This window comes from Sesamum indicum, linkage group LG10 (genome assembly GCF_000512975.1).
Source record: "Sesamum indicum cultivar Zhongzhi No. 13 linkage group LG10, S_indicum_v1.0, whole genome shotgun sequence".
Classification (NCBI taxonomy): domain Eukaryota; kingdom Viridiplantae; phylum Streptophyta; class Magnoliopsida; order Lamiales; family Pedaliaceae; genus Sesamum; species Sesamum indicum.
Genome location: NC_026154.1, coordinates 11284650 through 11303721, shown reverse-complemented (window position 1 = coordinate 11303721; position 19072 = coordinate 11284650). Strand labels below are relative to the sequence as shown.

Here is a 19072-nt window from a genome sequence, read left to right as displayed (position 1 = left end):
TGGCGTATTCCTTGGCCTGTCGAAAGATAACATATCATACGAGTATTGTTGTATTATACCTCCTTTTCCCATTTATGAAATTTACCTTTCTCAAAAAAAAAAAAACAATGGAAGGGGGGTTTAGTAAAAACAAAAAGGGGGTTTTGCCTATTTTCCTAACAAATGAGGGGCTAATAGCTATTCCCTAAAAATATAGAGGAGAAAATAGAAGAAAAAAAAATAGAATTTAGCCTTATTTTAAATATTGTAATGTCATTTGAATGTGTATTTCAGTAAAAGAATTTCATACACGTTCTCTCCATGAAAAGAGTTGTGGATGGAGTCTTTGTTAGCATAAAAGTAACATTGCACGTCCGAGATATGAATGTATTTAGAGAAACAATACTTGAAACTTGTCCAACCAAACAATTCAAGAAAATCATGGAGAGACGATGCTTTGGTGTATTCCTATATATCTTCGTGCAATTGTTATGATTATGCATGATTGATTTTATGAAGGTGCTTGTTACATGGTGCAAACGAACCTAAACACCGAAATCTCGACAATCCTAATCCCCAAACCTTACATTCCAATCCTACATAGCCCTACGCAGTGGCACCTTTCATGGTTTCACCTCGTCACTAATGACTAACTGCATTCCCACCTCTAACCCACTGTAAGCCCGTCTCGACCCAACATCAAGTCCTGCGGCCTGCCATTATCTTTCCCCAAACCCTGCGGCTACTCTCCGGACCTAGGCCCCGCCTCTCTCCCTACCTTGAAACCAAAACCTAATGCTATCTTGCTCCCAGCAGGCACTCGTCTCCCTCCCAACTCCTAAATCCCAAGCCCACCTCTACACACCTAGCCTTAAACCACCAAAAAGTCCAGTCCGTTGCATTTTTGTTTCCGAACCTAGCCAACTCGTCTCCCAAGCCCATCTAGCCAACTCCTAAATCACAAAACATGTGATTGTTTTGTGAAGTCTGATTGTGGCGTTGGCGTGGATGGTGGTATGTCAATGGCAGAGGTGATGGGAGACCGATGTAGTGGGGAGCTAGGCCTGAAGAGAGGATTATGGGAAGAAAGGAAGAAGAAGGGCTGAGTTCACAAGCCAAAAATGCATCATATTTCACTTTCCACCTTCATTTCTCCATTTCCTTCTGTTATACCTTGATGCTCCAACTAGAACCATCAGTTACCATAAAATGGTAAACCGAATGTAAAAAGTTCAACTGAAGTGGTATGCTTGTCACTTTCGCAATTGTTTGGGAATCATGGTGAACATGGTTGGTTTTTTCCAACTCCAGACAACAGAAAATAGTAACATGGGAACAAATAAAAACATTTTTATTTTTTTCAGAGATGCGAAGCAAAATATGACATTACCAAGAGTGTCACTTTTCATACAACCGAAAAATAGGCAGTTCGATGAAAGTAATGGTACAAACACCAAGAAATGGGGGGGTAAAGGGTTTTACATCTTCAAATTATTATTTGAAGATATGGTTAGAAATCTTACACTTTGGATGTTTGCTTCTGGGCGAAGTTAATAACTATAGCTAACCTCCATGCCTCTGCCACCAATTCCAGCAATCATACACTGAAACCCACATGATTCTAGCTCTGCAATCACTTTATCAACAACTGTTCCTGATAATACTGCATCATGCAGTCAAGAAAAACACATTTTTTCAAAGTAAATGTCAAGTAGGATATGGCATGAGAGAGCAGGATAAGATCTTTAGAAAACAAAGATTTATCAAGCAACAGTAACTTTAGCTGCAGAAAAAATGGTAAGAAATATAATAGAAGTACAGAAGGTTAGTGAAAAACTAAATGGATACGGGTCGGGAGTAATGTCAAAACGCAGCCTCCTCCACCTGCTCCTGTAAGTTTAGTTGATAGCTTGTATTTCAATGCAACTCGGATCACAGTGTCAATAGAGAGGTGGCTGACACCCATGCACAGGAGTAACCCCTGATTCATCTCCATAAGTTCTCCTAATTTTTCCTCTTTCTCGGTTACAGCAAGATCATCAGAAGCCGGTGATTGGATGATAGCAGCCAACTCGTTGCTAATTGCATCCACAGCATTAAATACAGAAGCCATGGCGCTAGAATGTCTCAGCGTTCTCTCTGACACACTAGCTACCAAAGCTTTCGTGTTTCTTCCAACTTTTGTGTTGGTAATTAGCATTTTAAGAGGCATATTTGTCTTGATGCGTGTAAGCTGACCGGACCTAAATTTTATCATGTTGCCTGGCAATGAAATATATTAGTTGAATAGGTCAAAGTTTTCCCAGCATTACATGTCATTAAGCCAGAACAAGCAAGTTTTTCTGATGTGATGTAACAGTATTCTCAGGTTGTCTCCTATAGATATGTGGTTGGAAATGACCAAATAGTTTATGAAGGGAAAGACAACCTGGAAAGGATTTTATAAACAACATGGTAACAAACGGAAGGACATCTCAAAGACAGTCCAGAATTTTATGAGGTTGGCACCAGAATTTAAAAGTAGACAGCCCAATGGTTCGGGCACAAGGCTTCCTATGAGAGGTCTCGTGTTCGAACCTTGGGTGTATTCGTGTATTGGGTGCGTGAGTGTAAAAAGTAAATTAAAAAAATGTTAAAAAATATTTAAAAAATAAAGTATCCTGAGTTATTCTCTTGTTATTATACCTGCCTGGGAGAACATGGCTCATAGACCAATCTATTCAGTTCTAGATTGAGTGAAACACCAATTTCTGAGTCCTCTTGAGTTAAATTTCGAAATATGATAATAAACTCCATCCCTAAAAAAAGCATTGTATGGTTGTGTAATCAATTGCTCTAAACTATGATCTTAGCAAAAAGGATTCTGGAATATCATTAAGCAATTTGACGCTTTTAAATTCATGGACTCTTCATGGTTTTTGAAATGTAAGAGCATAGTTAACTATTGTTCCCAGAATTAGTGATTCTCACATCCTAAATTCAGGACAAAGAGGAATTTCTTCCTTCTCTGTTTACCTTTATCCTTTTATTTTCCTGTCAGGGGATGGTGGGGTTGAAAGATACGGTTGAATTGTAATGTTACGTACCATAGGTGCTAACTGTATTGTCTATGCCAGATGGCTTCCCATGGATTATCTTTTCACCTTCAAAAGCCCATTTATTAACCAGTTCCAGGTCACTGTCTGAAAAAATCTGCCAACCTTGATCGGTAAAATCCAATTTACCAGATTCAGATAGAGCAAGGAGGGCACCAGATAGCGCAACACAAAAAGCCGCAGATGAACCCAAGCCAGAGCCTAATGGCAGCTCAGAAGTCACAACAACTTTAGCTGCCTTATCACTGATAAAGTAAAAGACGCAACTCAATCAGATACAGAAAAGTTCATTCTTAAAAAAAATCGAAATACATGTAAAAAGTGTAAGATGCATACCCATGAATGGAAGTATACAACCAGAGAAAAGCTGAAACACCCGAAGCAAGACTAGAATTAGTCTCAGGAATATTTTGTTCATCCACCAGAGAAGTTATTGCTTTGAAGGTCTCTAGTGAACATGATGACGGAGCAGAAGCAGAAAGGCTGTTCAGTTTAGGTAGAGCTTCCTTAAGTTTTCCAACCGGCCAAGAAAGTTCTAATCCCACATCCTTGAGGTGGAGTCTTAGTTGATTATCATTATCTAGTTCCCCGAAAAAAAGTATTGAAAAATAAGAGAGAAATTTAGAGACATCATTACAACACCAATACAAAGCATATATACGTGCTTATTTGCCATATAAAGTATGAGAACACATGGTTGTTAATTTTGATATACAGAAAACCATGTATTGATATTGATAGTATCCTCAGAAAGAAAAAACAAAAACTATGGTCTACTTCACCCTGTTCATTATCATCAAACCAAAATTGGTAAAGGAAAACCAACCAGCCACAAAATGTCCCTTCCATTCTCCCCTCCACTAAAAAGAAAAGGATATGAATTGATACTTTTTTCGTTTAATACTTTTTTCGTTTAAAAGCGTGGCACTGCTAACACTATCAACTGATTTAAGTCAAATCATTCATAGATACCAATTTAATCAACAGAGTAGCATATTTGATTTAGTGGGAAATGGATATAGAGTTATGGGTTTGAAATCATAAATTTCCATTTAGTATATTTCACACTATGCAAAAGAGAAGGTTCAAGGGACATGGCTGGCTTTCAATAACCAGGCGAAACCAAGAACTTTTGAAATGTAATCAATACATTTTTATATCAAACAGTCGAGAAAGGTTTTCTTTTGAATGCTAGAGGCTCTCTCATGAGTATCTCGTATATTACCTCTATAATGTTTCAATTCAAAGAAAATTTATATATGATCCTTTTTTTCAAGGAAAAATCTTTCAGTCACTTTATATAAACAGCAAAATTATTACTTCCTCACTAAAAATTTTGAGTGGAAGGTGAAAAGTGTCATGTCTTTATCAGTATTCAAAATTAGTATGCCTACCCACATTTGCCAGACAAAAATTGCAATTGAGTATACCACCAAAACACTCACTGAACTTTTCTCTGGGCCATTCAACTATGAAAACTCCATACAGCCTTTCTTTCTAATTGTTTGGAGCCATAATTTGGCATAACCTCTTAAAAAAATCAAGCTCAAGCACAAACCAATATCAAGATTAATAGCCTTTCGCATGCATGCTGTACAAACTTCACTTAGCTCACTCTGCAAAAGCGCACAGTTGAAAACTGAACCAAAAATTCTTAAGCTTTCCTGATGCATGAAAAATGCCTAACACTTGTGTTAATGCCTGTCCATTCGTTGCATGCAGTAAAACTACTCATTCACAAACAACTGGAGCTGAATTAGAAATATAATAATTACATCTTATGATCATCCAAGTGATAAGAGAGTCGCAAATTCTAATTATCCAAAGTAAGATTAGGATCTGGAGTTTTATCTCAAAATTTGGTACAATAATCACGAACAAGTAGTGTTCGTATCTGATTCTCGAAACAAGAAGAAAGCTGAGGATAGATTGTCAGACTAATGAAATGTATTTAACTCCAATAAAGCCAAACCAAACTAATTCCCACAACAAATAATAGAAGTCAGTCCAGAAACCAAATCAACGGAAACCGCAGTACACACTAATTGTGACAATCAATTTTCAAATCAATCGGACTCCAAAGTAAGACGCAATAAATAATATGAAATAGAGAATCGTTAAAGTACCAGTGGGAGTAGGAAACCGAAGAGAGACGTAGGTGTAGAGATCGATGGCGGCAGCGACGGCGGTGGATCCATGGACCACCGCGTGTTCACCGGCGAGTATGATTTTCCCGGGCGCTCTGGCTCTGACCTCCATGCTCCTTTGCGACTGATCCCCTCTGACTATTAATCTACGACTAATGTATATATAGAGATTCCTCTGTGTGCGTGTGTGTGTGTGAATGGCGGGCTGGCGATGGCGGAGAAATTCATGATTCAGAGTCTTAACTTTGAATGATGCCTGATTTTGGTGTGCCTATAGCAATGGTATTTCACTCGCATGATTCTCGCGTGACCGCACACTCTCTTGAGTCTCTTACTCTCTTATTACATATTTTATTGTATTTAGTTTTTTTCTTTTTTATTTATGTGATTTGTAAATATTAAATATAATATAATATAAATAAAAAAATATACATTCTTTAAATATTTTTAGAATTTATAAAATATCAAATCTTATTTTAAAAATAAATTTTGAAAGTGTTCGAATGAAATAATATTAAATGTAAACAATTGGGATTTCGAACAAAAAGTTGGAGGGACGCATTTTTTAAATAATCTTTTTTGTAGATTTAATATATATATAATTTATTTATGATATTTTTCTAAATATAGTATATTCTATCCTCTAAAAAGTCAAAATTCAGCCATAAATCCGTCATAAAATGGTCGGATTGACCAAATTAAGAAAAAAATTAAAATTTAGAAACACTGAAATCAATAAATAAATTTAAAAAAATAAAATAATTGAAATACAAACTTAAGAAGCTAATTATATTAATTATTCAAAAAAAGTTCTCAAACACTTTATAACAGTTTTTTAATATACTTAATAAATATTTTATAATCTTACCCACAAACATCCTCTAAATAAATGCAGGGTATGTTTAGATTTTAATTATCTTTATGAATTAAGGAGAATGACAGGAAATCACATAATTAACTAGGGGATAAATGCAAACTACACCCATTTGAAATAGTTAATAGGTAAAAAATGGGAAAAATGCAATTAAACTTTGTGTTTCTAAATATGTTTTAAATACCCCTGTAAAAAATAAAACATTAAAAAAATCTCAGTGATACTCAAAATATAGCAAACAACTCATTCAGCGCCAGAGGTGCATCACACACACCGTTTTCTTATTTGCTTTTTAATTTAATTATTTTAAATGATATTTTACCCTTATTTTTCCGTTGTTAAATCTCATATGACATAAATGAATGGTTCAGATCTTATTAAATATTAGTTAAATTTATAAATATATTTTAAAATATGTATTTTATATATTTAATACATAACTTATATCTTTTTACTTAAAATAGATATTTATTCATATATATTTAATATATATATATATATAGAAGGAGAGGGTCAGGAGTGCCGACTGTTACCGCGCCGACGCTAGGAAAGGGCGGGAGGGGAGGGGAGGAGGGGGTATGGGGAGGAACCAAATGGAGAGGAAGCAGATCGAAAAGAAGGAAGAGACACACGAGGAAGGGGGTGGGGATGGCAGGGTACGAGGCGAGGAGGGGACAACGACGGGGCATGGAGGAGGCGGACTACAATGGTTGGGCATCAGTTGTTGTAAGAGGACAACAACGACGAGGGACGACGGTGGCGGTGAGGAGGTAGAGGTGGGTGGGGTGGGAGGGAGATGGTGTGTTGGAGAATAAAATATATTTTTTTAAATATATTTAAATATTTATTCGACGATCTTTTCGCTTCAATTAGTCGAATCGAGATTGGCCAATGGATATAGATTGGGCTACAAAAAAATGGAGAGGGCAACATATTATTAATCTGGCTTATCATATGCTACTGCTTCATTGTGTGTATCATATTTGGAAGGAACGGAACTTGAGACGTTTTGAGCAGTCTGAGCAAGAACCGACCGCACTTGCTAGATTCATTGTGGAAGAGGTTAGACAAAGAATTCTTAGTGCTTCTTTAACTCACTCTATTAGTTCTTGTGCGTTATATAGACTTTAGCGTATCCCTTGGCCTGTCGAGGGAGACAGGGAAACGCCACACAATGAGCACTGTTGTACTGTACGATTGTACTATTTATTTAATGAAAATTATATTTACCTAAAAAAAATAAAAATATGATAAAATTTGTATATTAGATTTGGATCGTTAATTTAAGCTAACGGAAATTTAAACAATTGAATTATGTGTTGAATCTGGACCTTTGATTTAAAATCAAATGAAATCTTGTCGTTGATCTATTTTTTTGCAAATCTTAACCGTTAGATGTATAACAAGAAAGATCTAACATATCATAAATTAAGATACAAAATTAATTTATTATTGAAAATTAATTTCCATTCGCAAGGAAGGCGAGTGTGCTACACCTCCAGAGCCAAGGGAGTTATTTGCTATACTTTTAGTATCATATGGGGATTTTTTAGTGTTTTATTTCACATAGGGTACTTTGAACCTTTTTAATAATACAGGGGGGGTGAATTTCATTTTACCCGGCAAAAAAAATGGCTCCCTTAAAGTAATAAGGATATGTAATTAACCTCCCTGCACATCTCACTCATTTGAAATGCAACTTATGTTGAATTTTCCTACAGAAACAAGATACTTATGCCCCTATTTCCTAAGTTGTTGAATCTTGATTGATAGAGATCAATAGTTCCCATGATAAAAGTATTGTAGGACAGGGACTTCTTTAAGGAGATCCCTTCAACGACTTTGGAGGTACTAGCAAATGCTTTTGTGCAGGGATTGAAGGACCGACACTTCTTTAAGTCCCTAACAAGAAGCTTGTTCCCGATTTTGACAACCTCTTAGGTGAAGCCGATAAATATATTAATATGGAAGAAACTCGAGCATGCAAAATGGAAGGCCTTGGCAAGATACGCAAGAATGAAAGGACAAGGGAGTGATCAAGAATACCAAAACAGATAATCAGGATAAGAGGGTACCCTTCCAGAAATGGTACAACAACTATACCCCCCCACCACCCCCAACAATTCACCTATTAGCATTTGGTGGTCAAGATCTTTAAAATCAAATAAGCCTCAATATGGAGGTGTAAGTCAATGATATGCTCGTCAAGAGCATGATTGGGTATTGGACATAAGTGTCTCAAAACATTTCTGTTCCAACAAGTTGTTATTCCACGAATTCCACAAGACAATCGATGGCGAAGTTGTCTGCATGGGCAACTCCTCTACTGCTGGAGTTTTGGGTAAAAGGAAATACCTTCCTCAAACTTACATATGCAAAAATATTAGTATTAATAATGTGTAGTATTTGCCTTCACTATGTAGTGACCTAAACTCTGGTAGTCTTGGAATAAGGCTGATTCAAAGATAGTATTAGAAGCTGACAAGGTTGTAATTACTAGAAATTGTGATTTCTAGGATAGATATGTCTTTCAAATGGAATTTTTATCCTAAACACTATTTCTACTATTTTCTAACAAAAGTTCCTCAAGCTCTCACTACCAAAAAATTCGGGATTTGTAACAGCTTTTTAGGAACGGCCACATACGCACGACTTTTGTTACGTATTTGTAGTAGATTGGATGTTATGACGTCATGCAAGGGTTGATAACAATTTAAGTTTTTTGTGATGCCCAAAGTCATTTAAGAAGCCGTTACAATTTTAATGTATCCGTAAAGTCGTTACAAAATTACAGTTGTTACAACTTGTAATAGTTTTTTTAATAGTTTCTGAATTTAGGGACAACCAACTTTTCCCATTATGCTAGCCGTAAATACATTACATATATTTGGCGTTACTATGTTCCTATGTTTTTTATAACGGTGTGTAATATTTGTAACAGATTGAGAAAAAAAATGAGAAGCCTTTACAATCATTGTGGAAAAAACATGATAAACTGTATAATAAAAAGGTGTTACAAAAACCACATGAATAGGGACGACGTTTTTTTCTAGATAGTATTACAGAAGTCGTTCCAAACGCATACATGATAATGGCTACACTTTTTAACGGCTATATTGATCGTTCCAAGAGCCGTTACAAAAGCTGGTATAAAATAGTTTATATATAATTGTGTTGCTAGTTGTTTTTATTTCAATTTATTTATTGTAGAATTGCTTATTAACCATACACATTCTCAATATTTTTATTTTCGTGCATATACACTTGATTAGGTAGATTATTACTTGATTTTTGGATAGTCAACTGTTGAACATCTCTTAAGTTGGTTGACTAGATAACTACGACTAATTTAGTCCTTTTATTTTAATTAAATTAATTATTGTTTACTTATTTTAATTTTATAATTTTTTGATCTTATATGTTATGTATTCTTAATTAGTGTAATGTAATATTATAAATTTATAGGTCATCGAATTATATAATTATATATATATTTATACGTGTGAATATGCAGTGATATATATATATATATATCATCATGTTACGAGTACAGAGGAGATGAATGTACCATAAGAACCTCTCGGGAAAGGCAGGTCTTACACTGTAGTTTGATGTGGGGTTAAGACTTTGATAGAATGGGCCAAGTGTCACAGTGGACATATGCAATGAGACAAAATTGAGTGCCCTTGCCGGAAGTGAAAAACACAAAGTTCAGAACACCGACGATGTCAGTTATCACTTATGTACTCGAGGATGCCAAAATATTATAATTGGACTTCTTATGATGAGGAGAGAGTGCTAGAGTACTTTGATGCTGTGACTGTCCTTCCAGTGCCAGAGAGCAAATCCCAGCTGTTCATGAGGTGGGTAATTATACACATTGGGGTAATGAACAACAAATGGATTGGGCGCAGAGGATGGGTTTTTTGCAGCCAGGCCGAGTTATTTTTCTTCTTATCACGATGGTGTGCCTGATGATGGTACGAGGTCCTACCTTATTAATACCCGTCCTAGTTCATATTATTATGGCGGTGACCCCTATGATTATGTGTCAGGATTGGAAGACCATTTTTACAATGTAGTGCATGCTGACGACCAATATTATGGAACAGTTGCACCCAATTTTCAATTGGCATATATTGTTAAGTTGGTGGATATCAAGGCGGACGGTCATATTTTTAAGCGATCATATGATCAAATATCCTAGTGGACCCCCAGTCACAGTCTGCCGAAAGATTTAGTACAGTACGAAGACCTTAACAAAGGATTTGGGTTTACTCATTGAGAAGAATGATGCGTTTAAGAATGGTTGCATGCTGTACTGAAAGGACGACGTTGATTTGGAATACTGCAAGTTTTGTGGAGACGCTAGGTACAAGCCGACCCAAGAGTGAGACCCCTACTACAAGAAGTCCTTGTATGCTGTCCTTAGGTACCTGCCACTTACTCCCAATTTGCAGAGGTTGTATGCTTCGAGATGAACTACGGAGCACATGACATGGCATGCCACACATCAGATGGAGGGGGGCTCAATGTGTCATCCTTTCAATGTAGAGGTTTGGAAGCATTTTGACTGGATGTACCCCAATTTTGCAGACGAGCAGCGTAATTTCGGCTAGGCCTTTGCACAGACAGTTTTGCGCCGCACGAGCAATATGGTCGTACTTATTCATGTTCTCTCATTATCATTACACCGAACAATCTCTCTCGAGTATGTGCATGTGTTCTATGTGCATGTTTCTTATGATGATGATCCCTGGCCATTCCAATCCGAAGCGTCTGATCGATATGTACTTGGAACCGCTAATCGAAGAGTTGTTGCAGTTATGGTATGTTGGTGTTCGAACGTACGACAATGCCACGGAACAGGCATTCATATGCGGGCTGTGTTTGATTTGGATTGCGAATGACCTACCCGCCAATGGGATGGCGTTTGGTAGAGTACCATTGGTGTTATGGGTTGTCCAGTTTGTATAGATGACACACGGGCATTCCATTTGCAGCACGGTAGGAAAACGTGCTACTTTAATTGCCATAGACAGTTTTTTCCTAAGCAGCATCCCTGTTGAAGGAACAAGAAAGCCTTCAAACGCCGTCACCATTGCCAGTACAATTGTTACAACTCTTGAACTATTTCAAGTTTATGTTAAGAATTACGATATCTTAAAATTAAGACACCCGATTTATACCAAATTTAAATATACATAAGAATGTGTCTATTAGATCATATCAAATGGTATAATTTAAAATCACATAGCCTGATTCAACGGTACACCGTCTTGAAGATTACTCCTATATGTCGAGTACGATATCTTGACATTCATATAACCAATAAGGCCAAAACTTTGCCAAATGTATTCTTTTATAAGTTTGATTACATCTAACAGTTTGATTTGAATTTTGACGGCCTGATTTACCCATGCAATTCAACAATGTCAGATCACAGTTATATTAATGTAATATTAACATTTATGGATATACTAATTTATTGCATACTTTGAAAATATATCCTCAACTATAATTTTTTTTTTATGTATTTCAATTATATTGCTCCACATAATGGATACGTTTCTACAACATCAAATTGTCCACTACATTTTTTTTTGTAAATCTTAATGCAAAATGATTTATAGTTTGTAATTGCATTTGTAACGGTTATTATAACAGTGAGGATAAAACGATATCATTTTGTTATCTTGGAATATAGGTTGTAATGGACTTTTACACACCTTCAATACGATGTCGTTTATTGTAACACAAATATAATATATTGTAGTGGTGTTTGTAAATCTTTTATAAATTGCTCTATTTTTGTAACAGCCTTTTACACGGCTTTTCAAATATTGTAATACATATTATAGCTGTATTTGTAACAGCTATGGCCATTCCAAAAAATTCATATAAAACTGGTACTTAGCATATTTTTCCCCCCATTTTCTCCTTACTCTCCTTACCTCACGACTCTCCCTCTCCCCCTGACTAGATAGTTTCTCCCTAAGCACCATCCCTGTTGAAGGAAAAAGAAAGCCTTTAGGAAGAATCGTGTTGAATATAAGATTGCATGTCCGAGACTAATAGGAGATTAGATCCGCAGTTGGGTTGCAGAAATCAGTCCTGTAGTTGAAATGCCATTGGCACTAACTTCTGGCTATGGTAGCGACCACAAGTGGACGAAGAAAATATCTTTTGGGATCTTCCGTACTGGGCAAGGCATCCGATCTGTAACAACCTTAATGTCATGCACATTGAGAAAAATGTGTTTGACAATATATTCAACACCGTAATGGACATAAAGGGCAAAATGAAGGATAATTTATATGCACGGAAGGATTTTAAGATAATCTGTAATCGTCCGGAGCTTGAGTTGGATGAACGTAGACCGAACGCCATGCCTAAAGCGGTCTATACCTTAACAAAGGAGCAGAAGATGATTATATGTGACTGAATTCATGGTTTTAAGTTTCTCAATAGCTATGCGTCTAACATTTGCCCGCTGCGTTGACATGACGGAGTTGAGGATGCACAACATGAAGAGCCACGACTGTCACGTATTCATGCAGAAATTGATCGTGGTTGCCATTCGTGAGATGCTTCCCGAGCATGTATGGAGTGCATTAATGGATTTGAGTCTTTTATTCCAAAGCATATGCTAGACCATGCTGATGTTGCCAAGCTACACGAGTTGAAAAATAGTGTTGCACCCATCATGTGCAACCTTGAGAAGATATTTCACCCAGTTGTTTTCAACTTAATGAGCACCTAAATTGTTCACCTACTATATGAGGCTCGCATAGGAAGGCCAATGCAATACAAGTGGATGTACCCCTTTGAAAGGTTCCTATGTGACTTGAAGAAAAAGGAGAAGAACAAAGCACATGTCGAGGCATCCATTATCGAAGAAATCAATTTATTTTCATCACAGTAGTTTGAACCGAACGTTCTATCCAAACGAAGCATACCTCATAGAAACAATGATCTTACGAGCAACGGAGATGGAATCTAATGGTCTATTTTCAACTACTCTAGCTGAGCTAGTGGTGCCTAGAGATGGCTCAGTGGACCGAAACGCCACATAATTGGGACGGACATATTGACCAACTATGAAGTAGTCATGCGATATTATGAGTAAATTGTTATTTTTCAACTTTGCAATTTTAATATACATTTTAAGTTTATATATGTATTTATAATTTCACTAAATTTCCACACAGATCATTCTTGAATGAACTGACCATTCGAACGACCCAATTATTGATCGACTTGTATCGACTAATTTCAAGGATTGGTTCAAACGATGTGTAAGTTTATGCATTTTTTATCGATTTGAAACTGTATGTTGTGCTACATAAAAATTGTAGCAAATATGTACGTGCAGGTCTATCCCGAGATGAACTACATAGACAACGAACTGCTAAAATGTCATTATTGAGGTCTCAATGCAGAGGTGACGACGTTTCCTTACTACTTTGTGAATGGTTGCAATTTCCACATGGAACGTCACAGGGTCGGTAAGTCAACCATGAATTATGAGGTATGAGTGAAAAGTTCAACGTATATAGACGAGGACGATGACTTCTATGGGATAATCTAAGAGATCATTCTATTGACATATCCACTTATTCCGAACCTGCACATCATTCTGTTCAAGTATCATTGGGTCGATCCAGTAAGAGACATGAAGGTACACCCATGCTATCACCTCGTTGATAGAAACTTCAAAAAGGTGAACCAAAAGGATGAACCATTCATACTGGCACAACAAGCAATACAAGTATACTACACTGAGTACTCAAGTATGAAGAGAGACAAAGCGGGTTGGATGGCTGTTTGCAAACCAAGGCTGAGAGAGTTGTTGATGAGTCTCCATGGACTAATATCACATATCAGGTAGAGGAAGTCGTACCAGTCCCTGAAGTTGCTATGAACAATCAAATGTACGATCTCCATGATTCTAATGGTATATAAATCATTGTCGATCTTTAAATTACACGCCAGCAAGGTGCAGGTACATCACGGATGTAACACACTCAAACTGATAATAAAGATGATGAAGATAGCTTCTAGGACTATGAGACTGATGAATATGAGGTTACATAATCTACATATTTCGATCTTGCAATATTGTTTTTAAAATATTTCTTTTAAAAAAAATTATTAATTTGGAATATTCAAATAAAAAAGCGACTGTTACTAAGGCTGTTACAATTAAAGGTGACAAAATTTGCACGCCAGCTGGGCAAATAGAGAGAAATGAAATTTTGTAATGACCACATTTTAAAAGGCCTTTTACAAAATCCATTACAACTGAAATTAATGGCGGCAAAATAAAAAGGCTTGGAGGAGATTTTTAATTTCATTTGCCGTTACAAATGCCGTCACCATTGCCAGTACAATTGTTACAACTCTTGAACTTTTTTCAATTCATATTAAGAATTACGATATCTTAAAATTCGGACACCTGATTTATACTAAATTTAAATATATATAAGAATGTATCTATTAGATCATATCGAACGGTATGATTTAAAATCACATGGCCTGATTTAACGGTACATCAGCTTGAATGATTATTCATATGTGCTGAGTACGATATCTTGACATTCGTATAACCAATAAGGCTAAACTTTGTCAAATGTATTCTTTTATAAGTTTGATCACATGTAACGGTTTGATTTGAATTTTTATGGCCCGATTTATCCATGCAATTCAAGAATGTCAGATGATAGTTACATTAATGTAATATTAATATTTATGGATATACCAATTTATTACATACTTTGAAAATATATTAATATCAACTATAATTTTTTTTTTATGTATTTCAATTATATTGTTCCTCATAATGGATACGTTTCTACAACACCAAATTATCCACTATATTTTTTTTTTATTTTTTGTACATCTTAATGGAAAATAATTTATAGTTTGTAATTGCATTTGTAACGGTTATTATAACAGTGAGGATAAAACGATATCATTTTATTATCTTGGAATATAGGTTGTAACGGTCTTTTACACACCTTCAATACGATGTCGTTTATTGTAACACAAATATAATATATTGTAGCGGTGTTTGTAAAATTTTTTAAAAACTGCTCTATTTTTGTAATGGCCTTTTACACGACTTTTCAAATATTGTAATATTGTAGCAGTATTTGTAACAGCTATGGCCGTTCAAAAAAATTCATGTAAAACTGGTACTTAGTAGATTTTTCTCCTATTTTCTCCCTCTTACTCTCCTCACCTCGTGACTCTCCCTCTCCCCCTGACTAGGCCCACCACCAGCCCACCGTCCCCACCTACCCCTACCGCCGCCTACACTCTCTTTCTTTCTCTCCCCTCTCTCTCTCTCTCTCTCTCTCTCTTCTCTTTCTCTTTCTCTTCTTCTGTCTTTTTCTCCCTCCCTTGCCCCTACCCCACGACCATCCCCACCATCGCCCACCACCGAACCCACCAGCCACCCGTAGATAAGTAACCCGTCACATTTTATTTAATTTGAAAAAATTTATGTAATTTTTATTAGTGACTAGATTTTGTTAAACGTATATATTGTAATTTTAAATGTATGTACTTTAAATTTTATGCCAGTTCTAATACATTTATGTAATTTTAAAATTTTTAAATTTTTTCTTTTAATTTTAAAATTTTTTCATATTTTCTGTAATTTTAAATTTTATAAAAAAATTTCTGTAATTTTAAAATTTTTATTAAACTTTCTCAATTTTTTCATATTTTCTTCTAATTTTGAATTTTTTAAAAAAAATTCTGTATTTTCTAATTTTTTCATAATTTTCTATTTTTTTAAAATTTTTATGTAAATTTTCTGTAAACTTTACAATTAAAAACTTTTTTAATTTATGCAATTATAAATTTTTATAATTTCTGCAATTATAAATTTAATTCAATTTTTTTGAAAAAAATTGGACCACAATTCAATTTTTAGGAAAATAATGTAATTAAGGAAAAATGGACCTTAATGTAATTTTAGAAAAAATTGGACCTTTATGCATTTTTTAAGAAACTAATTGGACCTTAATGTCACTTTAGGCAAAATGTGAACCTTAATGCAATTTTTAGAAAACTTATGCAATTTAGGAAAAAATTGAACTTAATGTAATTTTTAGAAAAAAAAATGGACCTTAATGCAATTTTTAAGAAAATAATATAATTAGGAAAAAATAAACCTTAATGTAATTTTAGAAGAAAATTTGACTTTAGTTCAATTTTTAGGAATATTTTTGGGATATTAAAATTTAATGTAAATTTTAAGTAATTTTAGACAATCCGTGAATATTTTAATATTTTTTATACATTTTAGATCTATGACTATCAGTGCTCCGCCTACTCGGAGATGAGGTCGTGCACGCGGTCGTGGCCCGCCTAGTCTCCTCCTGCTGTTGGTGCGGATGTACCCCCAGCACACCCACCACCGGAGCCTGCGCCCCAATCGCAACCAATTCCTGAAGATTCCCCCTCAGTGGGGTCAGATGCGGAGGGCCCTAGCAGTTCATAGGCCCCAGCGAGGCCGTGGGATGCACCACCACCACCAACAACAACAACAATGCCACCACTGTACTAGCGTCCCAAAAACATTATATCAGCCTTCGGGATGCGAGGTATGTACGTTGATTTGTTAAATTATTTAATAAAATTTTATTTGGAACTTTTTATTTTTTAATATTTAATTATTTTTTCAGGTCCGATCGAGATTTTCACATGGCGATCCATGCTACAGTGAAAGGACATTATCGACATCCCTGGGGGAACATATTACAGATCCCACAAAAGCACTAGTTATTCTAGTTTCAAAATTTAAAGGTAAGAATAATATTTAATTTTAAGTAATACTTATATTTTTTATCTAATATTTATATTTTTTTAATATGTGAAATTTGCAGCTGTCTTACTGGTGAGACTACAACAATGAGTTGATGTTCAAAGTCGTCAAGTCGTAGGCGGGTAAGTTCCTGGGGAAGCGGTTCCCGAAATCAGTTGGCCCGATGGCTGTGGCTGGCTGAGGAGATCTGGCCCCAGCTTTTGTAGTACTGGGCTAGCCCAGAATTTCAGGCATAGTCGGGAAAGAATAAGGTCAATTGGGCAGCTAATCCGAACGTAGCTGCTACCGACTATCGCAGGGGTCGTCCTCCATTTGGGTCCACAAGTATAAGATGGTAAGTTTTTTAACCTATAGTATTAATTTTATTTAATTTTTAAAATTTCTAATCATTTCTTTAAATAATTTCTTAACAGGAGGCACAACTCGGACGCCCGATCAAACAGATAGAGGTGTTCGAGAAGTGCTATACAAAAAAGGAGGAAGGCAAATGGAGCGGCCCAAGGGCAGCGGAGGTCGCTGTAAGTATAAAAAATTATTTGATTTTGAAATTTAAAATTATTATTTTTAAATCTAATCATTTAATCTGTTCGCGTAACTGTTCTTGAAGCTGATGGAGGAATGTCAGAGCCAGGACCACAATAATCAATATCCTCCATTATCCTTTTGAGGCTCGATGGCCCTGAACGAGCAACAGGTGTGTTGTCAGCAGCGGGCAGCCGGAATAGGGGTCGAGTCTTTGATCTCGGCTCCGAGGCCCACCAGACTGTTGCTGGACCATCTAGCGCCAACGGGTCCACTGCTCCATCACCGTCGCCCCAATAACCGCGCATGCCCCAACCTTGATTTGGGTAGCGAGGCTCAAGGAGTGGATGTGACGGATGGATCCCACCTGGCTCGATCCTCCAGGTAATCCTCTGATACCCGATAAACAATACCTTTATTTTTGTAATTAAATTAATTTTATTTTCTTGTTATATTATATATTTTTATATAATATTGCACATTTAACAAAAAAATCAATAATTTAATTTTACAAAAGCAAATATTAAAATAGATTAAATACAATTAAATATTACAAATTATCACTGATTTTGTAATGACTTTTGGAATAAGTATATCTAACGTAAAAGTCAAGCGCCCGTTACAATACCATCCAAAAGTTAGTTATCAATTTCAAAACGACCATCCAAACCGTTGTTACAAAAGCAGTGCAAAAAGCAATAACAAAGGCAGTGCTAAAAAAAAAAGATACGTATAATAAGTTACAAATGTCATTACAAACACCATTGAAAAAAGAAATACAAAGATCAATACAACAACGATTACAACAACGATTACAACATAAATAATAATCGGTATAAATAGTATTCCAAACACCACTCCTACATTGAAGCACAACCGTACCTAAACGTATTACAAAAGCCCCTACAATAATAATTAAATCAAATTTGATTTAGCCGTTCCAAAAACAGGCCCAAATGCATTTTCTGCATTTCGACTATTGTTGTAACGGTTTCCTTTTTCCGTTACTACTATCGTTACAACTAGTAACGGTTTCCTAGAAAGCCGTTACGTATATTTTATAACGGCTAAAAAAACGTGGTAGGGTCTTTTGTTGTAAATACCATTACAAATTAAAAAAAACTGTTACAAATTAATAACTTGACCGTTACAAATGTTGTTACTATGTATTATTTTTTTTCTAGTGTCTACTTATATGGTTGAATCTATTAATGCGTGACATGGTAAGCTAGAATATATTTGATGCGTCGCATGAAATAAATGGTGTGGACAAAAAATATGGTGCTTGACCTACTTGGAGTGGAAAGTCGTGAAATAAATGCTAGAAGGTAAAAATGGTTAAATGGGTGAAGAAGAGAGTGTTATTACTTGATTTTATGTACGATAGATAGATTGACACGAAATCAATTCTCTAAGTACGAAATTACAATGCTTCTTTAAGCTAACCTTGTAACAAAAAGATGAAAATTGTAGTAAATAGGCTAAAAAACTGAAAAACATATAAAAAGAGTAATGCGACTCATAATATTGGATTGATGGAATATGGTGTTAACCCTACGAGAATAGTTGAAAACAGCACTCTTAGTGCTTGAATCAAGTCTTAACCTATATTTTGGGT

At 35.6% G+C, this 19072-nt stretch overlaps 1 protein-coding gene across 1 annotated transcript; it reads right to left on the bottom strand.

The window, feature by feature from the left end:
* LOC105172338 (mevalonate kinase) lies at nt 1312-5465 on the bottom strand. The gene is made up of 5 exons (XM_011093722.2): nt 5201-5465; nt 3411-3654; nt 3066-3319; nt 1828-2241; nt 1312-1642 (listed from the first exon to the last, which is right to left on the bottom strand). The coding sequence occupies exons 1-5, from the start codon at nt 5331-5333 to the stop codon at nt 1530-1532; spliced, it is 1158 nt and encodes a 385-aa protein (XP_011092024.1). The 5' UTR covers nt 5334-5465; the 3' UTR covers nt 1312-1529.